Below are 23,555 nucleotides of genomic sequence, written 5' to 3' on the forward strand. Positions count from 1 at the left end.
AGGACGAGTTGTAGTTTTGAACACCATTCACTTTACCAGACACGTCATGAAAGGGAGATATGTATCACAGAGGTGGTTATCCTGGAATCAAGCTCCAGCACATATTGTACTGAGAGTGTTAATAGGGTGTGGCAAGGGTCGGGTTTACGAGCAGTGAAAGAGATTGGTAGGACTTGCTGTTCACATATCCCCACCCCGGGGGTGGTATGGGGGATATAGGAAGGTCCAGGTGTATCATTAGATGTCTGCGTGTGGGGGTATTAAGAAGGAGTTCTGTGTGACGTTTCCATGCTGGGACTTGTACACTGGACTATCACTGAAGTGTCTTTGTTTGGCCTGTGTAATCTGTTTTCCTGCACTAAAATGCCGTTTATTTTCTGTGTTTGCGGCATGCTTTATGGAGTCTTAATAAAGCATGCCGCAAACACGTTTTATGTAAATCGCCTCACGTGCCTATCTCAAACGCAATCGAGTGAGTCGACATCTCTACAACTTAGACAGCAACAATCTGAGCCAGCTCCTGTCGCTGCTGTTAAAGGCAAAAGCCAGCTGTATAATACAGCAGGCATCAGCTGGATATGATGTGAACCCGCTCCATATATTGGGACCCATAGTGGCACGTACTTTCACCTAATGTGATGTGAACAGCTTCATGGCAGTGAACATGGATTCTACCCTTGTACATGCTCATCTACCCATCACCTAACCTCCTTTCTTTTCTCAGACCCACCATCCATAGACTGGCAGCCAAGTCTCTGATCTCAGAGCTGGAATGTGGAAAAGACTCAAGATCTGAGGAGATGAAGAAGAGAATCCTGGAGACGAGTCTTCAGTCTGGGGTTATCTCCGCACTCACTGCCTTTGTTGCTGTTAATAAGGACACCAAGACCCCACTGGAAGGTCCTCCAGTCCGGAGAGACATCCCCGCTCCAAGTAATTACAGTAATGCTTTACAATCCATTTGCACCAGACCGTAGTAATGCCAACACTGAAAAGTACCAAGTATAGAACAGATATGTTACAATCGGACATATTGGTGCTCATATAATACAACCGGACATATCAGCGATCATATTTTTATTCAACTGGACACTTCAGCAGTCATAGAATACAGCTGGACATATCAGTGCTTATATATTACAACTGGAGAATTCAGAGCTCATATAACATAGCCAGACATATCAGTGCTCATATAATACAGCCAGATGTATCACTACTCATATAATAGAACTGGAAATATCAGCGCTTCTATAACACAACTGGACGCTTCAGTGCTCATATAACAAAATCTGACATATCAGCGCTCATATAATACACCATGTTGAGAAAAAAAAAAAACATACTAGAAAGCAGAATCACAGTACAGTAGAACCTTGGTTTATGAGAACAATCCGTTCTCGGAGTGTGCTTGTAAACCAAGTTACTCGTCTAGCAAAGCAAAATTTCCCATAGGAAATAATGCAAGCTCAGACAATTCGTTCCACAACTTGTGCAATGTCCCATCCTGGTCCCCTATTGTGCTATTCCACAGATGCACAAACACACACACACACACACACACACACACATATATATTATGCTCACCTTACCTTCTGTTCCATTGCCGGCTTCCTGGTTCTTGTAGTCCGCAGGTACAGGATATGTATCGGGTAACCATTGTGTTGATGTCGGAGCTTCCGCTGTCAGTGCGTCAGCAGCGGACGTCATACGCAGGAGCCCCTTGCCTCTGATTGGCCAGGACGCTGACGTCAAAGGCATGAGCCGCTTGCCTCTGATTGTTCAGCACACTGCCTTTTAGAAGAGCGAACAGCGGAAGTTCCTCCATTGTCGCAATGGTTACCGGATACACATACTGTACCTGCGGACTACAAGAACCAGGAGGCCGGTGAGGGAACGGAAGGTAGGTTGAGCATAATATGTGTGTGTGTGTGTTTGTGCGTATTTGTGCGGACTGCAAGAGCGAGTCAGAGCGCGGTGAAAGTACGGAACCGGAAGTGTATGCGGTTAGTATTTGCTTATACAGCAAAGATTGCTCGTAAATTGACATACAAATTTACAGCAAGCTTTGCTCGTATAGCGAAATACTCGCACACAAGTTACTCGTAAACACAGGTTCCACTGTATCTCAACATCTGTATCTCTCTGTGCAGCTGTAATCTGATCCCTCAGTGAGATGGCAGTTCGTCTTGTCTCAAGCAAGATGGATTTTAGTTGCATTTCAGAGTGAATGGTTTCAGAAGTGGCTCATGAGTGGAGAAAGAAGTACATTTCTCTAATAAGATATATTATATTACAAAGTGTCTTACATTTGCCTGTACTATTGATTTATGCAGTCTGATTAAATGAGAAATAATCATTTAATTTACTTTGTTTTCCATTTTATTTTCTGCAGGTTTCATGTATCCAGGAGCAGTACAACCAATGGCTTTGGCCTATCAGAGTATGCCTGCTTACAGTCATTTCTTAAACTTTGTGTATGAAAGTTACTTTTCTGCTCGATAGAGATGTCATCTGTATGGGACGTTTTATCATGTACTATTAGCATCATCACAGGAAGGCTCTTATCCGATTATCCACCAATGTAAACATGTCAATAATCACCTGATGGATGAGGCTGGCACTAAAATCATTATCAGCAGCACATCACCCAATGTAAACAGGACATGTGCTGCCAATAATAAGCACTGTGTATTGGGACTGATTCAATTCCACAAATAGTCGTTCTATCCCCAGCAATATTCATGTGCCGCCCCCGTGCCAGCAGCCGGGCTGCTCGGATCCGTATCCACAGTGTGGCTCGAGGGATTCTACCGGACCCGGGGGTCGTGCAGACACTTCAAATAAAAGGGGATGTATTTCTACGGGATTTGCCGTAAACTGTGACGCCACCCACGGTGTGTGGTGAAATGTGGCACCACCGCTGCTGCTGTGGGGCAACCAGGGGACGATGGGATGGCAGCTGGATGTTAACCCCTCCGTGGGTAGGGATGGATGCCCCGGGGCCCAGTGTCTCTTATGCTGAGGATGGTGACTGCAGGGGCCGGCGCGCCCGGTCACACCGGGGGATGTTAGTTTACTCACGATTAAATGAATCACACAAGTCCAATGGTAAACCAAGGTGTTGGTGGCCGACCGCCGCGGTTGGGTGTATCTGGTCCCACACCCAGGCTGGTGGTCTGTGTCACTTTCCTCTGCATTCTGTGTTTGGTGTGGTGGACTTCCCGGTGTGAAACACGGGAGTCCGCTCCCGGTCCTTTTGTTGGGAGCCGTGCCCACTGACTCTGGCCCTTGGGATCTACCGGGTCCTGGTGGATGCCCTATCCCCCGCGTTGGGCTGTTGTCTGCTTTTGGGACTTTGGTTGGGACAGGACCTATAATCCTGCCCTCAATTGGTTAATTAGCTAGGCCGTTGGTTCCGGTCCTGGCTTCAGGGTCCAAGTACACCTTCTGCGCACGGTTTCCGGGTCGGTTCTCCGGTTTCGGTACTGGTGGGCTCCAACCCTGCCCCAGTCCACATCGGATCTCCGGCAGCCGTCTTCCCGTCTCCTGACAGACGGACCACCGTCTGCCACCTAGCCAGTATGCCGGGGCTCCAACCCCGACTGCTTTTCCTTCTGTCTCAGCCTTCACTTTCCCCTCCTCAGCTACTCCACTCCTCTCCACTCTTAGCTGTCAACTCAACTGAACTGAACTCACTCTTCTCGCTCCGGGTTCTCCAGACCCCTTGGTGGGCGTTCTCCATCCGCCTGATCCCGCCCACTGGTGTGCCTTTCCTACCCTCGGGGGTGACTAGGGTTTCAGGTCGGCTGTGTGTAACGTTGTGTGGGATGGTGTTATACGGGAGCCTAAACTGTGTGACTACCTGGTTTTGCCAGGGCGTCACATTCCCCCTTGGTTAAATACAGACCGTCCACGGGCTGTCCGACCACCAATGTTTATTAAAACCTGAACTGTGAAAATAGAAAAGGGATAACAAGGATAACAACATTTCTTCCCTTTACGGGAGGCACAATTCTTAAACGTTGCAAACGGAACTGGACGGAACAGGCCACCTTCTCATCGCCCCCACCCAAAACAACCTGTTCCCTGGTGCCACCGCTAACACTGGTGTACACCCTTTTTCCCAAATCCAGGAACGGGTCCGGGTGATGCCCACATGGACCGGGTAAAAAGTTCCTTACCCGGCAGTCCTTGTCACGGGCCCCAAGTCCAGGGACCCTTGGCCTGGAGGTTTGTCACCGGTTGCAGTACTGACTGGGCCTCGGCCTACTCTACCGCAGGCCCTTCCTCCAATCTGCCTCTCCAGAGACTGCGGCAAGCAACAAGAAGGTAGTTTGGGGTATTTACAAAGCCCAATAGTTTTTGGGTTGGATTTTCCAGTCCAAAAGCCATGGTTCATTTAAACTGAAGAACTGTTAATTGGGTAAACTGGGGTAGCCGGGAACCGCTACCTTACTCATAATCTGTGCTTGGAGATGGTGGAGGGGGGTGGAGGTACAGCTGATCACCAACTTTCACCTACTCCCTCACATCTAGGGCGAACCAACCCCTCTCTCTGCAGTGCCGGGTGTAAGAGACCAACTCTCCGGGCCGCAGGTCTCCATCCGGGTGGCCCGTAGGCAGGTTTGGGGCTACATCCCTCCGGGAAACTAATATTTCGACATCCATGCTCAGCTCGTAGTTGAAGCCCCATCCTTTTTGGGCATTGAAATGCCGGATCTGTCCTTGGTAGGTCGGGCCCCGCACCCGGAAGGTTGATTGCCGGAGATTGTCCTTTTCTTGGTAGGTACGGGTTAACACCTCTGCCTTCCGCTTCTCCCGAGCGGTGATCTCGGTATTCAGCTGCTGCCGTTGCCGCTCCCACTACGGGCCACTGATTTCATGCTACGCTTCCTCCTGTTTAGGGGCCTGGCCCATCTGCATACCCTCGCTGCCGGCTACAACCGGCCTCCCTTGAAGTGGAGGGCTCTGATGATCCGTGGCCTGTTCTGCCGCCCTACAAGTACATCCCGGCTGCGCCTCAGCCAGGACCAGGTACTGGGGAGCGGTCGGCGTCTTTGCTGGGGCCGACTTCCGGTCGAGCGTCGCTTCTGTTGCGGCTGGGCAGACTGCAGGGGCCGACGTCATCAAGTGCGCAGCCATCTTCGGGACCGGGGTTGATGTCATCTTTGGTGCGGCTGGGCTCGAGCCGGAGGGGAGGTCTTCCGGGCTTTGGCCTTGCACGGGGCTGGTACGGGTGCCAGAGCGGTGGCATGCTCGTGGCCCGAGGACCCCGTTGCCGGGTCCTTGCAGGCAGATGTAACGGGTACCGCTGCCATGGTTTGGGGCAGCGGACCGATTGGGTCACTAACTGCAGGTGCGGGCGGCGAGGGAGGCGACGTGGCAGATGGGGGCAGACATAGCTCCTCAGCCGATTGGGCTGGTTCCGGTGGAACATAGGAGCGTGGGTCGCCTACCCGCTCCTCCGAGGCCATCTCCTTTTCGCGTGCCCGGATGGCTGCAGACAGATCTCTCATCTCGGCCGTCCATCTTGCCAGCATATGGTTGGCCTGAGTCAGGATCGTGCGGCACATCCTCACGGTCTTTGCTTCCACCCATTTAGCAGTCCCGGGAGCAGGTTCCTCCATGATCGGGTTGCCGGACCGGGCAGACATCCTCTCGAGATGGTGTCCAGGAACAAAAGATGGCAGAGTCCTGGTATCCCTGCCTTTTATCTCCTTGGGTCACATGCCGCAGTTCTCGCCCGCCCTCCTGGTTTTTCGGGAGCAGTCTGCTGATGCGGCTCTCTAGTTTTTCGGCCTCACGGTCTTACTTCCTTTTGGCCATGTTCCCAGGGGGTGGGGCTTCAACTTTGCGCCCTTTCTCGGGGAAGAAGACGCTGGGTTGTCGTTTTTCGCGTCCAAAAATGGCGGCTTTTCAAAATTTTGCAGCGGAGCACTGCTGACTGTCCAGGACAAGGCGCACTTCTACCAGGTGGGTGGATGGGTTACAATCCTGTTCGTGACGTGACGCCAGTTTTTGAGGTGTGCCGCCCCTGTGCCAGCAGCCGGGCTGCTCCTATCCGGATCTGCAATGTGGCTCGAGGGATTCTACCGGTCCCGGGGGTCGCGCGGACACTTCAAGTAAAAGGGGACCTGTTTGTACGGGATTTGCCGTAAACTGTCTGTGACGCCACCCACGGTGTGTGGTGAAATGTGGCACCACCGCTGCTGCTGCTGTGGGGCACCCGGGAACGATGGGATGGCAGCTGGATGTTAACCCCTCCGTGGGTAGGGATGGATGCCCTGGGGCCCAGTGTCTCTTATGCTGAGGAAGGTGACTGCAGGGGCCGGCGCGCCCAGTCAGACCGGGGGATGTTAATTTACTCATGATTGAATGAATCACACAAGTCCAATGGTAAACCAAGGTATTGGTGGCCGGCCGCCGCGGTCGGGTGTATCTGGTCCCACACCCAGGCTGGTGGTCTGTGTCACTTTCCTCTGCATTCTGTGTTTGGTATGGTGGACTTCCCGGTGTGGAACATGGGAGTCTGCTCCCAGTCCTTTTTGTTGGGAGCCGTGCCCACTGACGCTGGCCCTTGGGATCTACCGGGCCCTGGCGGATGATCTATCCCCCGCGGTGGGCTGTTGTCTGCTTTTGGGACTTTGGTTGGGACAGGACCTATAATCCTGCCCTCAATTGGTTAATTAGCTAGGCCGTTGGTTCCGGTCCTGGCTTCAGGGTCCAAATACCCCCTCTGTGCATGGTTTCCGGGTCGGTTCTCCGGTGTCGGTACCGGTGGGCTCCGACCCTGTCCCGGTCCACCTCGGATCTCCGGCAGCCATCTTTCAGTGTCCTGACAGACACGGACCACCGTCTGCCACCTAGCCAGTACACCGGGGCTCCAATCCCGACGCCTTTTCCTTCTGTCTCAGCCTTCACTTTCTCCTCCTCAGTTACTCCAGTCCTCTGCACTCTTAGCTGTCAACTGAACTGAACTGAACTCACTCTTTTCACGCCCCGGGTTCTCCACCCGCCTGGTCTCTCCCACTGGTGTGCTTTTCCTACCCTGGGGGGGGGGGTGACTAGGGTTTCAGGTTGGCTGTGTGTAATGGTGTTATGCGGGGGCCTAAACTGTGTGACTACCTGGTTTTGCCAGGGCGTCACCTTCATCCTTAGGATAGGTCATCAATGTCTGATCGGCCGGAGTCTAAGAACCAGCACCACCGCCAATCAGCTGTCCTCGGTGCCGGTGTTGGCAGCAGGAAATGCTCAGTTCAAGAGGTACTCCATTTTCTGATAGCGGCCGCTGCCGGATACTGTACATCCGCTTCCTATTGATATGAATAGAAGGCAAATGTGCAGTTACCGTCCACAGCCATTATCAGAGTACGGAGCAGCTACGGAAACAAGCATTTCCAGCTGCCTGCCATCGGCACCAAGATCAGCTGATCGACGGGGGTGCCGCCTCTAAGACCGATGCCGATCAGACATTGATGACTTATCCTAAGGATAGGCCATCAATGTAAAAGTAGAAAACCCCTTTAATACAGTTGGTTGACGTTCATTAGTGGCCTGAAATTGTCCCTTGTAAACGGGACATAAAGATGTACCAGATTTATCATCCAAGCAAAGCCACACTGATAAATCTGGCGCATTTTCAGACTGTGGCATAAGACTAAGTGCACATGTCGAGTATTTGCAGCAGTTTTTTTTCTGCACCAAAAACCAGTGTCTTGGCAGGAAAACCTACCCATTTTTTCCTTATATGTCTTACCAAGTGCTTTTTTTTTCCTTTTCTGTTGAATGGGTAAAAAAAACGCTACACGAAACGCTGAAAGAATTGACATGCTGCACATTTGGAAAAAATGCTTAATGGTTCAAATCTTCAAGTAATAAAGTAAGCGGCGCTATGATTTTTCCAAGGTAGAAAAAATGTGTAGAAAAGAAAATGATGTGAACAAGCCCAAGGTTTACACTGTCTGCATATTAGATTGGATTACCCCATTGAGTAGAATAATGAAGATATGGGCATAAATGGGCAAAGTGCTCTGTGCAGGGTTAGGTTTTGTTGTTTTTTTAACATAACATACAGATCCAGGACTCTCATCTTTAATTCTTGTCATTATTGTCCCCATTTCTTCAGGCTATTGTTTTCACAGCCGTCAGTCAGGTATGTTTTATCCTGAAAAGTCAATTATTTGATTTTTATTCTCTGAACTAGACGTAACTCTGAAGAAGAGAAATGGTTTTCCTCTTTACATAAATATAAAAGATAGCAAGCAACAATATTTTTAACTTAATTTTTCATTACTAAAAGTACGTTAATAACACTTCTATTTTTTAAAGCATACTTACTAGTGATGGTTTGACTCGCAGATAACCAGGACTGGCGGACCTAACTGGATTTAAAAAAAATCCGGTTAAGGCCCGGAATTGATCACGGATCTCTGGCCAGATGCCAGACCCCATATAAGTCTATGGATATAGATACCAGAATCCGATGATTAAAAATGGTGGTTGAAGGGATAGGGGGAGAGGAGCAGACGTGTCATACTTACCAAGGCTCCGGCACAGTTGTAACTGCTGCCCATTCACTTCCGGGGCCTCTCATTAGGCTCATGCATATGCACTGCTTTCCCAATCCACCAGCGTCTGTGATTGGTTGCAGTCAGACGCGCCCTTACTCTGAGTGTCAGCATGTCAGCTGACTGCTTCCAATCAGATACACTACATGCGTCTATCATGATATACAAATAATAAAACTAATTTAAAAAATGGTATAGGGTCCCCCCATATTGATACCCAGCACAGATAAAGCATACGGCTACAAGCTGCAGCTCTCATCCGTGTGCTTATCTTGGCTGTGTATCAAAATAAGAGGAACCACATGCAGTTTTTTTTTTGGAATTTAAAAAAAAAAAAAAAAAAAATAAAAAACTGATGTACGGTCACCCTCAATTTTGATACCCAGCCATGATAAAGCCTGACAGCTGGGGCTGGTATTCTCAGGCTGCGAAGACCCGTGGTTATTGAGATTCCCACCACTGCAGGTACAATGTAATCCACACGAGGTCCAACGAGGATTCCAGCTCTGCTACATTACTGGAGGCACAGAGTGCAATCATGCAACATGACCAAACGCTGTGAGGTTCAAGCAGACACTGAGCCGCGATGAGTGGTGATGTCACTCAGGTTAGTTGTGGTCACAGCTGGAGGTTCCCACGGTCTTCCACCTGTGATCGCAGGTAACCTGACCCCAGGTGACCTCAATTAATTCTCACACTGAGTTCACAGACCTGCATCTCCTGGCAGAAAACAGTTGTTTTTTTTGCCAAGGGATACAGATTTGGTGCTGACATTTTTACACCATATTCCTGCACCCAATCTACATGTATGCGGTATGATGCGGTAGTGATGTGATTTTCTTGCCAAGAGGTGTAAATTGGGTGCAGTAATACGGTGTAAAACGTTCAGCACCAAATCTGCATCCCTTGGCAAAAAAATGCACAAAAGACGGTTTTGATGCCGTTTTGGTGCAGTTTTTAACCAGGAGGTGAAAATTTGGTGCTGAAATGTCTGTACTAGATTTCAGCACCAAATTTGCACTTCCTGGCTGAAAACTGCACCCAAACGGCGTGAAAACCATTTTTGTGCATTTTTTTTGACCGAGAGATGCATGCGGTTCCTCTTATTTTGATACACAACTAAGATAAGCACATGGCTGGGGGCTCCAGCCTGTAGCCTTAAGCTTTATCTGTGCTGGTGTCATAATATGGGGGATCCTACGCCAATTTTTTATTTATTTATTGTTACTGTATGATATACACCCGCGGACCGGGTCTGTGATTGGAAGCGACAGACACGCTGTCACTCAGGGTGGGGGCACGTCTGGCTGCAACCAATCACAGATGCCAATGGGCGGGGAAAACAATGCATATACATAAGCCTAATGAGCGGCCTTGGAAGTCAATGGGCGGCCGCGGGAGCAGTTACGGCTGCGCCGGAGGTTCGGCAAGTATAGCGCCACCTGCTTTAATATTATTTTCTTTATTTTTCCTTTATTTTTTGTATTACCCGAATGCCGAACCCAGATCATTAGATGGAGTTCTCTGAGAACTCCGGGCTTGGGTCCGGCTCCTGTATACTTTTGTAACCGCACCTATCCTGACTTTTACAGTCCGGGTTCGCCCATCACTAATTCTTAGAGCTCAGTAGTGTATAATTAAGAAAATGTAAGCATTTCCTCATTAATTTAATTAAAAGAGCTCTGGCCCTTTAACAGCGAAAGATTGAAATTGTTTAAAGGGAATCTGTAAACTGGTTTTCACCTCCCAAATAGTGATGGGACGACCTTCAGATACCTGGAAACATCGGGTACAACCGGGTTTGAAAAAAATAAAACAGTTCAGGCCCGGACTTGACGCCAGATATCTGGCCGGATGCTGATCCTTATATTAGTCTATGGGGAGCTGAATCAGGCTCTTAAAAATGGTGGTAGATGGGATAGGAGGATTGGAGCAAGTGCTTTATACTTACCAGTTACCGGTGTGCCTGAAACTGCTTCCGGGCCGCTCATACTACTTCCGGGTCCGCTCATTATCCCTCATACATATGCACTGATTCCCTTTCCCACCGCAGTCCCAGCGTGTGTGATTGGTTGCAGCCAGACAGTTTGCCCACCCTGAGTTACAGTGTGTCTGACTGCTTCCAATAACAGACGCTGTCTGTGTGTTTTTTTTGGTGTAAAATTAAATAAATAAAAAAATTGGCATAGGATCCCTTCATATTAGGATACCCAAGACAGATAAAGCATACGGCTACAGGCTGCAGCCCCCACCCATGTGCTTATCTTGGCTGTGCATCAAAATAAGAGGGACTGCATGCAGCTTTTTTTTTTTAACTAAATATAAATAAATAATTTAAAAAAACAGCGTGTGATACCCCCGAAGTTTGATACACAGCCATGTTAAAGCCCAACAGCTGGGGGCTTGTATTTTCAGGCTGGTGAAACCCATGCTTATTGGGCCCCCACAGCCTGAAAATAGAAGCCTGTAGCCACCCAGAATGGTCGCATCCATTAGATGCGACAATCATGGAACTTTACTCGGCTCATCCTGATTGCTTTAGTGCTGTGGCAATCGGGGTAATAAGGGGTTAATGACAGTTTACAGGTACCATTAAGCCCTAGATTAGTAATTAGAGGTGTCTATGAGACACCCCATATAAAAATACAAACACCAAATTATTACTTTATTTTAAATAAAATACAAAATAACACCCTCTTTCCCCCCTTTATTAACCCTCAAAACACCCAGGTTCGACGTAATCTACATGAGGTCACACAACAATTCCAGGCCTGCTACATCTAAAATAACAGCACACGGGAACAGAACATATCCGCACGCGGTCTGCTGTAGGCAGAGGATGAGCCGCAGCTATGAGTAGTGACGTCACTCAGTTTATTTGCGGTCACAGCTGGAGGTTCCCACGGTCCTGCACCTGTGGCCACAGGTAACCTGACCTTAGGTGACATCATTAAACTGAGTGACCTCACCTGAGTTCAGAGACCTGCATCTTCTGACAGAAAACCATATTTTTTGCCAAGAGATGGAGATTTGGTGCTGAAATTTCTACATCATATTCTTGTACCCAATCTACACTTCCTGGCAAAAAAATACATCAAAACATCAGATATTTCAGCACCAAATTTGCACCCTCTAACAGAAAACTGCACCGAAACAGCGTCAAAACCATTTTTGTATATTTTTTTGCCATGAGGTGTAGGTTTGGTGCTCAAATTTTTACACCATATTCCTGAATCAAATCTACACTTCCTAGCAAAAAAAATCATATCATTATGACATCAAAACCACATCGTGTTTTAATGCGCTTTTTTGCCAGGAGGTGTAGATTGGGTGCAGGAATATAGTGTAGACATTTCAGCACCAAATCTGTGGTCACAGGTGGAGAACGTCACCACTCATCACTGAAGCTCATTCTCTACCTGAAGCCAACAGCATAAGGACATTTTCTATGCCCCGTACTGACACTTCAGATGTAGCAAATCTGGAATCGTGGGACCTTTTGTGGATCATGTCCGACCTGGGTGTTTTGGAGGTTAAAAAAGGGGGGGGAGGGTGTTTTTTCTGTATTTCATTTCAAATAAAGGATTTTTTCGGTGTTTGTGTTTATTTCTTTTCACGTACAGATTAATAATGGAGGAGATTTTTTTAAAGGTAAAGTGCTGGAATTGTCACATCTAATGGATACAACAATTATGGGCAGCTGTAAGCTGGTATTTTTAGGCTGGGGGCCAATAATCATGGGTCTCCCCAGTCTGAGAACACCAGCCCCCACCTGTCATGCTTAATCATGGCTGGGTGTCAAAATTGGGGTGGACCACAAGACATTTTTTTTTAATTACGGTATTTTTTTTTTGTGTTTAAAAAAAGTTGCATGCGATCCTTTTATTTTGATACACAGCCAAGATAAGCAAACGGCTGGGGGCTGCAGCCTCGAGCCGCATGCTTTATCTGTACTGGTATACTCAAAATAAGAATAATATGAACATATACCTTATTGTAACTAAATAAAAGCATAGTGCATATAAGTAAACATAGGGTACTTAGCAAACACTATTTTTGATCAAAAAAGCATAAAGCCAACCCACCGCGACAAGGTGTATCTGTAATGCTGCCACCAGGGGGAGCCAGAGCTCTGCAGCAGACAACACTACACAGAGCAATGAGAACCAGGAAGGAAATGCACAGCGTTCTCATGCACTGCCTAATCAGCACAGCTGAGAGGCAGAACTGCAGAGAATGCGAGGAATAGTCAGGCAGGCTGGGTCAAACACCGTACGGGCAGAAGCAGGACCGGAGGAGCAAGCAGAAGTGAAGTCAAAGTCAGGCTAAGGTCAGTACCGGAGGAAGCAACCGAGTGGGGAAATAGGAGGGGGGGACACAGGACAGGAGGGACGACCAGGGGACAGAGCACAGACAAGGGCACGGGGGCACAGGAACAGACAGATCAGGATATCACTCACAGGACCAGCAATCACAGGCAAAGCAGAGCTAAGCTTATAGCCGGCGCTGGTTCACTGGAAGTGTCAGCTTTTAAGGCATCCAGGGGCCGGAAGTGAGGCCCGAGAGAAGGCTCCGCCCCCTAGCCATGTGTATAGGGAGGCGAATCATGACAGTACCCCCTCCTCAAGGGGGGGCCACCGGACCCCCAGGCTTCCCAGGATACCTTCGGTGGAAAGCCGCAATTAACCGATTGGCCCGCACGGATCGAGCCGGCACCCAGGACCGGTCCTCCGGACCGTAACCCTTCCAATGAATCAGATACTGGAGGGAACTACGAACCCAACAAGAGTCGATAATACGCTGAATTTCGTACTCCTCCTCACCGTCCACCAGTATCGGAGCTGGAGGGGTCTGAGAATCCACCACCGAAGGAACAAATGGCTTAAGCAAGGAGGTATGAAACACATTGGGAATACGCAAGGTCTGGGGCAGTTGCAACCGAAAGGCCACCGGGTTGATCACTTCGATGATCTCATAGGGCCCTATAAACTTAGGACCCAACTTAGCAGACGGAACCCTGAGCCTGATATTCTGAGTGGACAACCACTCTTTGTCCCCCACCTGAAAGGGGGGTCACAGAGAACGGCGTTTGTCCACTTGGCGTTTCTGGGACTGTTGAGCCGTCACGATGCACCGCGGTACCTCCTTCCACACCTCCCCCAGATGCTGAACAATGGAGTCAGCCCCTGGACACCCAGAATCCACTCTAGAGAAGGTCCCGAAGTGAGGGTGAAACCCGTAATTACAGAAGAAGGGAGAAGTTCCCGTAGACTGCATTCAATAGCAGAGTCCATCAGTCTACGGGAACTTCTCCCTTCCTCTGTAATTACGGAGAAACCCTTGCGGAGTTTGCATTCAATAGCAGAGTCCATCAAACTCCGCAAGGGGCAAAAACGTACACCAATCCTCCTGCTGAGCAGAAACCAAGCACCGCAGGATTTGCTCAAGGGTCTGATTCGTCCTTTCCGTCTGCCCATTGGACTCGGGATGATAGGAGGACGAGAAGGACAACTCAATTCCCAACCGCCTGCACAAGGCCCTCCAAAACCGAGAAATGAATTGTACCCCCCTGTCAGACACAATATTCAGGGGCAACCGATGTAACCGAACCACTTGGTCAATAAAGTGGTTGGCAAGGGCCGCAGCAGAAGGTAGACCGGAGAGGGGAACAAAATGTGCCTGTTTACTAAAACGATCCACCACCACCCAGATCACAGTCATACCATTTGAGACAGGGAGGTCCGTAATGAAATCCATGGACAAGTGGGTCCATGGTCTTTCAGGAACAGGTAATGGAACCAGTTCCCCGGCCGGCCGGTTGCGACATACCTTAGCACGTTCACATGTAGCACAGTCAGACACAAACCGAGCAACATCTGAGTGAAGAGATGGCCACCAAAACAGTCGAGCAACAGCCCTGCGAGTGGCTGTAACTCCAGGATGGCCACTAAGTACGGACTCATGGAACTCTTGAAGTACCCGTAACCGGAGGTGCAAAGGGACAAACAGTTTAGTGTCTGGAGCGGAAGATGGTGCTGAGGACTGGGCCTCCCTGACTTCAGCCTCTAACTCGGACGACAAGGCAGCGACCACCACCCCTCGTGGAAGAATGGAGGAAGGAGGCTCTGGAGGTGACACCGGGTCCAAACTACGAGACAGTGCATCTGCCCTCATGTTTTTAGACCCCGGCCGAAAAGTAATACAAAAATGAAATCTAGAAAAGAAAAGAGCCCACCTCGCTTGTCGAGGCGTCAATCTCTTGGCGGACTCGATATATGCGAGGTTTTTATGATCAGTGATGACAGTACTACGGTGAACAGCACCCTCCAAAAAATGCCTCCATTCTTCGAATGCCAACTTTACCGCCAATAATTCACGGTTACCCACATCATAGTTCCTCTCAGCCGGAGTGAATTTCTTGGAGAAGAACGCACATGGTCGCAGATTAGTCAGAGTAGCAGGGCCCTGAGAGAGAACAGCTCCCACCCCCACCTCTGAGGCGTCCACCTCCACAACAAACGGCGCCTCGAGGTCAGGCTGTACCAGGACTGGGGCGGACATGAACCGGTCCTTTAACTCAAGAAAGGCCTGGACAGCAGTTTGCGACCAGTTCTGCAGATCCGCCCCTTTTCGTGTAAGGTCAGTCAATGGCTTGGCAATTTGAGAGAACCCCTTAATGAACCTTCGATAATAATTTGCGAAACCCAAAAAGCATTGTAGCGCCTTGATATCCCTGGGTTGCACCCAATCCACGATAGCCTGCACCTTTCCTGGGTCCATTTTAAACCCATCACGAGAAAGGAGTAACCCAAGAAAGGCTATTTCTTGAACAGAGAAAACACATTTTTCAAGCTTGGCAAACAGATGGTTATCACGCAATCTCTGTAATACTGAGCGAACATGCATAATATGCGTATCTCTATCGGCAGAATAAATCAAAATGTCTTCGAGATAGATGACCACAAAACGACCAAGAAAATCAGAGAAGATATCGTTGATGAAATTTTGAAACACCGCAGGGGCATTTGTTAGACCAAAAGGCATCACCAAATTCTCGAATAACCCCTCTGACGTCAGAAAGGCCGTTTTCCACTCATCCCCTTCTCTAATACGGATAAGATTATAGGCCCCCCTGAGATCTAGTTTGGTAAACCACCGGGCTTCAGAGAGTTGGTTGTAGAGATCAGGGATGAGTGGAAGCGGATACGTGTTTTTCACAGTAATTTTGTTTAATTCTCGGAAATCGAGACATGGCCTTAATCCTCCGTTCTTCTTCTTTACAAAAAAGAACCCAGCAGCCACAGGGGAAGAAGAAGGACGGATATGCCCTTTACGTATACTATCAGATATATATGATTTCATAGCAGCCCTTTCTGCACCCGAGAGGTGATATAAACGGGCCTTGGGCAATTTGGTATTGGGAAGTAAATCAATGGCACAGTCATATGGGTGATGAGGCGGCAAAACCTCGGCCTCTGTTTCCGAGAATACGTCTCCGTAGTCCCTCAGGTATTCCAGAAGGCCCTCAGGACTTAGAGAACACAGGTACAGATTGTAAACACCTTTTATGACAAGCAGGACTCCATTTGACTATGGTACGACACTCCCAATCAATAACGGGATTATGTAACCTTAACCATGGATACCCCAACACTAATCCAGCAGGGAGAAGGCCATTACAAAACAAGAAATCGTTTCAGAATGCAGAGACCCGATCACCAGAGTAAATTTTTCTGTGGCAAACCGAATGATGTTTTGAGGCAGCGGTGTTTTATCAATTGCCAGGAGTTGAATGGGTCCTTCTAACCTCACTGTCCCTAACTGTAATCTTTGGACCAACTCAGAGTCAATGAAGTTCATAGCGGACCCACAGTCAACAAAGGCAGTAGCAGACCAGACCGACTCCTTGACCCGGAGGTCGACATTCAGAAGTATCTTATTGGAGGATAGAAAAGGTACCTGATAGTCTGGGCAACCTCCTCGACCGTTACCCAGACTTAGAAGTTTCCCGACGACTGTTTAGCGGAGGGGCAAGCCGGGCACTCTTTCCTCCAGTGTCCATGGTGTCCACAATAGAAGCACAGCTTGAGATCCCGGCGTCTTCTCCTCTCCTTCTCATCCGGACTGATGGCTCCAACTTCCATCTGTTCCATAGCCGGCAAAGAAGGTGCCCTAGGTAGAGGGGGCGGAATCTCACGCATGGTTCCCCTTCTTTCCCGTAATCTGCGGTCCATACGAACTGCCTCCGTCATCGCATCATCTAAGGTGCTGGGAGGAGGGTGCAGAGCCAAAGCGTCTTTCAGGGAGTCCGAAAGACCTCTCCGGAATTGAACCGGAGTGCAGAATCATTCCACCGTACCTCAGTGGACCACTGCCGAAACTCAGAACAATATAGCTCAGCAGTGTGGTTTCCCTGAGTGAGACACATGATCCTGTCCTCAGCCACCCGTACACGGTCTGGTTCGTCATATATCACCCCGAGGGAGTCAAAGAAGAGGTCAACCGAATGCCGTTTCGGGGCCGAAGGGGGTAGGGAAAATGCCCAGGTCTGGGGACCCCCTCTAAGTAACGACATGATGATCCCCACCCGCTGGATCTCATTCACCGAGGACCGAGGCCGGAGAGTGAAAAGAAGCCTGCAACTCTCCCTAAATGTCCGAAATAGGTTTTTCTCCCCCGAGAATTTATCGGGGAGCATCACCGTGGGTTCGAGGGAGGTCAGTTGGACATCAGTGGGACTATGCTGTCCTACGGTTTGTGAGGTAACTGCCACTGAGGTGGCCCTCGCAGAAGCAGAAACCTCACTCTGCAGAATGTTGTGTGAAGCTACCAGGGTGCGATGCTCTGCAGCCAAATCCTGCACCAGCTGCGTAAGGTTGGCTACTTGCTCGCACAAAGTACTGAGTGGATCCATTACAGTCTGGTATCCTGCAAAGTTGGATCCCACTACCAAGAATTAAATGGCTTTTTTTTTTTTCTTCCCTATGGGAGATAAAGCCTATTGGGGCCGGCTATACTGTAATGCTGCCACCAGGGGGAGCCAGAGCTCTGCAGCAGACGACACTACACAGAGCAATGAGAACCAGGAAGGAAATGCACAGCATTCTCATGCACTGCCTAATCAGCACAGCTGAGAGGCAGAACTGCAGAGCATGCGAGGAATAGTCAGGCAGGCTGGGTCAAACACCATACGGGCAGAAGCAGGACCGGAGGAGCAAGCAGAAGCGAAGTCAAAGTCAGGCTAAGGTCAGTACCGGAGGAAGCAACTGAGTGGGGAAATAGGAGGGGGGACACAGGACAGGAGGGACGACCAGGGGACAGAACACAGACAAGGGCACGGGGGCACAGGAACAGACAGATCAGGATAGCACTCACAGGACAAGCAATCACAGGCAAAGCAGAGCTAAGCTTATAGCTGGCGCTGGTTCACTGGAAGTGTCAGCTTTTAAGGCATCCAGGGGCCGGAAGTGAGGCCCGAGAGAAGACTCCGCCCCCTAGCTATGTGTATAGGGAGGCGAATCATGACAGTATCCAAATTGGGACGGTACCTAACACTCTCTAGTATTAAAACCTGTGTGTCAGAACAGACCTCAATCTGAATAAGGGCATTGAACTTCTGGATCCCGACTATAGGCACACAGCCATGGGATGCAATGGATAAACCACTATTTGTACTGATTTGGGTACACCTAGTCGCGATGGGATCACTTTATGCTTTTTTGATCAGAAATAGTGTTTACTAAGTACTTTATATTTATTTATATGCACTATGCTTTTATTAGTTACAGTAGGGTATATGTTCATATTATTCTTATTTTGAGTATTCTTTGTCTCCTGGCCAGTGTCAACATGCGTTTATAACATGCATGTGTATTAACTCATGCTCCGGCTCATTTTTTTGATTTATCTGTACTGGTGTCACGAGGGCATTATGACAGAGAGTGGTCCCTCCTCATTCTGGTGTCAGGAGATCGCAGAGCACGGCTTCATACACACTTGCTCAGGATAATAATGCTGGCTGTGCAGATTCTCCTTTATCTAGTGCTCCTAGGGTTAGGCCGTCGCCACACGGTGCACTAGTGTGATGCTCGCATGACACTCGGCTCACGCTGGCAGCACAGCAGGAGCCGAGTATCATGCTAGTATCCCTGCGACTGAGGTCCGACTGTGAGCGGACCTAAGCTGCGGGGGGCGGGCCGGCGCTGAGAAGGGAAGGGAGGGATTTCTCTTTCTTTCCTCCATAGCCGGCTATTGCAATTCTCGCTCTGCACGCACGGTACACCGGTGTACCGCAAGTGCAGTGTGATTTTTCTCTTGCCCCATTCACTTGAATGGGTGTGAGAGAAAAGAGTCTCGCATTACAATCGCGGCATGCTGCGATTGTTTTCTCGGTCCGATTAGGGCTGAGAAAATAATCGCTCATGTGCTCTGACACATAGGCTAAAATTGGTCCGAGTGGAATGCGATGTTTTATCGCACTCCACTCACACCGATTTTCTCGCCGTGTGGCTTAGGCCTTAAGTAGATCCTCTGGTCTCATGAAACTCTAAGGGGTACTTTGCACACTACGACATCGCAAGCCGATGCTGCGATGCCGAGCACGATAGTCCCTGCCCCCGTCGCAGCTGCAATATCATTGTGATAGCTGCCGTAGCGAATATTATCGCTACAACAGCTTCACATGCACTCACCTGTCGTGCGACGTCGCTGTGGCCGGCGACCCACCTCCTTATTAAGGGGGCGGGTCGTGCGGCATCACTGCGACGTCACACGGCAGGCGGCCAATAGGAGCGGAGGGGCGGAGATGAGCGGAATGTAAACATCCCGCCCACCTCCTTCCTTCCGCATAGCCGACGGGAGCCGCGGTGACGCAGGTAGGAGATGTTCCTCATTCCTGCGACTTCACACACAGCGATGTGTGCTGCCGCAGGAGCGGGGAACAACATCGGACCATCGCGTCAGCGTAATTATGGAATTCGCCGACGCTACACCGATGACACGATTACGACGCTTTTGCGCTCGTTCATCTTATCATCTAGGATTTACACACTACGATGTCGAGAGTGCGTCACTTTCGACATGACCCCACCGACATCGCACCTGCGATGTCGTAGTGTGCAAAGTACCCCTAAGTGTGAGCAATAGTCAGCTGTTATCTATTGATTAGCTCTGCTATAAGGCTAGGGCCCCCACATACACCCAAAAATCCTTTATTTGAAATAAATGACAAAAAAACAAACAAACCTCTTTCACCATTTTATTAAAGTCCCCAAATACCCCTCCAGGTCCGATGTAATCCACAGAGGTCCCATGATGCTTTCCACTCTGCTACATCGGAAGCTGACAGAGAGCGGCCACAGAACACGATCGCTCTCGGTGAGCTCCACAGAGCAACTGAAGTGAGTCGCGCAATCAGCGGTGACGTCACTCAGGTTACCCGCGGCCACAGATCTCAGGTGGAGGATTTCAGCTGTGGCCGCGGGTCACCTCAGTGATGGCACCGCTGATCGCGCAGTTCACTTCTGTCACTCAGGGGAAAATCAGGCCACGACACACAGACAGCCGCAGGATGACAATGAAGTCGGGTGAATTTCATCCGAGTTCATTCTGATCGCTCGGCTCTGTCTGTGTCTGCTGTCAGCGGGCATGTAGCAGAGCTGAATGGCAGATGACATACCTGCTGAGAATAAAAAGGATCACATACAGATCACACAGGGATTGCACACGGACTACAATCAAGAGAAAAATCACAGAATTGCATTGCAGTTGCATTACACACGGATCAACACTCGGACAGAGCTCATGCTACTTTCTAGCATGAGACTCGGTCCAATTTTCCAATCGCAAGTGTGACTCCAGCCTTAGGCAGTTACTGAGTGGTAACCAGTCTAATGATGTCCTCGTTTGTTAACGGCAAGATTTTGCCCTATCTACTTCAAGAGGGGCTCCAGAGAGTTGTGGGATCCCACTCCGTGATACCACAAACCGGAAGTTTGAGCTTAACTTTTGCTTAAAATATCCCATTTATTTATGTAAACCGACAAAGTGACGTTTTACCTTCACAGCTCTTATCCTTTTATTTATTTTTACTTTACAGATTTTTTGGGGGAAATTGATGACACAGGTAAATTATCTCCTGCTGGTGTATACATTTTATTTATGTGTTTATTTTATTTTTCATTTTTTTACATTATTGTAGAGATTAGTTGCTGCTGGGAAGTCCAAAAACTTTCTTATTTTTATAAATACCCTCTGAAGTGAACTTTCACCATCACGGTTCTTTTTTTTTTTCAACTTCACAGCTTTCAAAATGAGGGTTAAAAGCTCTGATACTCCGAAATGTCAAAAACAGGGCGTAATTCCTGAATGTGGTGGTTTTGTTTTTGTTTTTTTGCATCATTATAGAGATTAGTTGGGCTGTTGTAGACTAAAGACACCCACAAGTAGTGCCATCATAACCCACTGCTATCCATGTCCAACATCATCATCAACCAAAACGATAACCACCAATAAAAACCCCAGCAGCTACTACCATGACCTCCCACCATCCTCATCCAGCGCGACCACCCAACATTAGCTTCACACTACATGTGCTCTATAGTTTGAAAATTAGCTTGACTTAGGAACGTCTGACTGACGGCCCTAACTTGCCGTTCTGACCCAAACCAGTTATCCACCTTTCACCACTTTTCCACTAAAATAAGACACAGACTGCGTGACATTGGATGTAAAGGCCACAGCAGCCTCGTTTATTAACACCAAAATAATCAATAACATTTTATTCATAAATATAGTAAATAACTCCATAAGCATAACCACCAGCAAAGGAGGGGGGGTAAGTGAAGAGTCCCTTTGTCCATGATTGCAACACCAGCTCCACCATGTGCCCTCAGCTGCACCACACCGGCTCGAGGACACCCAGCCGAGTGTTGCTCCACCATGTGCCCTCAGCCGCACCACACCGGCTCGAGGACACCCAGCACATTAACATGCCCTGCTGTGACCCAGCACAGCAGGGTCCCACGTTAACATGTCCTGCTGTGACCGAGCACAGCAGGGACCCACCAACCATACCATTGCACACCAGGGGTAACCCGCTCCTGCACTGGGTTCCCCCCCGCTTTTTGTGCAATCCACAGACTTCAAATACCCCCCTCCTTTCCGCCGACTGCTGCGACAAGGTCGATCCTCCTCGTCTCTCCATGACGATCGCCAGGAATCCAAAAATAGGGCGGGTGGGCGGGACAATTCAAGACGTCTTCCAGGTAGTGAATGACCTCCCACCTCCTAATCTAGCCCTGTATATACTCCCCTACACTAGCAACCCCCTGACCAATTACATGGCCCCACAGCCCTATAACTCCACCTCCCACTTTTCCCGCACAAAATACCCTGTACCTTAACCCCTTGCTAACCCTCAGGCCTAGCATCCCTCCTCAGTCATGTTGCCCTCCCTTGAGCCCTTTCAGGGCAGGCGTCCGGGCTTTTCTTGACTTAGGAACGTCTGACTGACGGCCCTAACTTGCCGTTCTGACCCAAACCAGTTATCCACCTTTCACCACTTTTCCACTAAAATAAGACACAGACTGCGTGACATTGGATGTAAAGGCCACAGCAGCCTCGTTTATTAACACCAAAATAATCAATAACATTTTATTCATAAATATAGTAAATAACTCCATAAGCATAACCACCAGCAAAGGAGGGGGGGTAAGTGAAGAGTCCCTTTGTCCATGATTGCAACACCAGCTCCACCATGTGCCCTCAGCCGCACCACACCGACTCGAGGACACCCAGCCGAGTGTTGCTCCACCATGTGCCCTCAGCCGCACCACACCGGCTCGAGGACACCCAGCACATTAACATGCCCTGCTGTGACCCAGCACAGCAGGGTCCCACGTTAACATGTCCCGCTGTGACCGAGCACAGCAGGGACCCACCAACCATACCATTGCACACCAGGGGTAACCCGCTCCTGCACTGGGTTCCCCCCCGCTCTTTGTACAATCCACCGACTTCAAATACCCCCCTCCTTTCCGCCACAGCGAGCACGTATGACACCTTGTACGTGCGAGCCCCACCACCAAAACCCGACCCGAGCCGACTCCTCGGGTCGAGCAACCAATACTGCGGGACCAATGTCAAACAAGCAAAATGACCCCCCAATAGACTTTACGATGTCAACCTGCACCAAACCACCAATACAACAAGGTCAGCCGACCCAAGACCTGCAACTAGCCGACCACATCGTCCGATCCTATGTACCGCCTGCGCGACCAGTCCCCAACGAGCCACCAGAGCCGCCGCCCCCATCTCCCCGGAATAGGGGGCAAGCTTGGCCTCGTTGAGACAGCTACCCTGCAGGCGCCGCTGAAATTTACACATCCACTGATAATCAAACAAAGCCAACCATTATTGGTGTACCAGTACAACAAGGGCAGCCGCCCCAAGACCAGCAACTAGCCAACCACGCTGTCCGATCCTATGCACCACCTGCGCGACCAGTCCCCAACGAGCCACCAGAGCCGCCGCCCCCATCTCTACGGAATAGGGGGGCAAGCTTGGCCTCGTTGAGACAGCTGCACTGCAGGCGCCGCTGAAATTTACACATCCACTGATAATTAAACAAAGCCAACCATTATTGGTGTACCAGTACAACAAGGGCAGCCGCCCCAAGACCAGAAACTAGCCAACCCCGCTGTCCGATCCTATGCACCGCCTGCGCGACCAGTCCCCAACGAGCCACCTGAGCCGCCGCCCCCATCTCCAAGGAATAAGGGGGCAAGCTCGGCCTCGTTGAGACAGCTACACTGCAGGCGCCTCCAAATTACATATCAGCTGGTAATTAAGCAAAGCCAACCTTTATAGTTGGAAACAAAACAACCTCCCCTGTTCCCCAACATCTGGCAGATCCTAAGACATACCAGATAATGAACCGCTAGACAGTCATGCCCCTGCGAACAACAACACGAGCACGCCACCCAGGCA

The 23,555-nt window shown here is 49.5% G+C and overlaps 1 protein-coding gene across 3 annotated transcripts in view; it reads left to right on the top strand.

Moving 5' to 3' along the window:
• LOC142255303 (von Willebrand factor A domain-containing protein 5A-like) overlaps positions 1-23,555 on the top strand; it is a 212,607-nt gene that overhangs the window by 147,271 nt on the left and 41,781 nt on the right. The window contains exons 15-18 of one of the 3 annotated variants that reach the window (XM_075326844.1): positions 725-933; positions 2,393-2,440; positions 8,126-8,152; positions 20,665-20,691. In XM_075326844.1, the coding sequence (XP_075182959.1) occupies positions 725-933; positions 2,393-2,440; positions 8,126-8,152; positions 20,665-20,691 (311 nt within the window). The remainder of the gene's footprint in view (positions 1-724; positions 934-2,392; positions 2,441-8,125; positions 8,153-20,664; positions 20,692-23,555) is intronic. The other 2 variants (XM_075326853.1, XM_075326860.1) reach the window with 2 other exon arrangements.

This window comes from Anomaloglossus baeobatrachus, chromosome 1 (genome assembly GCF_048569485.1).
Source record: "Anomaloglossus baeobatrachus isolate aAnoBae1 chromosome 1, aAnoBae1.hap1, whole genome shotgun sequence".
Lineage (NCBI taxonomy): Eukaryota > Metazoa > Chordata > Amphibia > Anura > Aromobatidae > Anomaloglossus > Anomaloglossus baeobatrachus.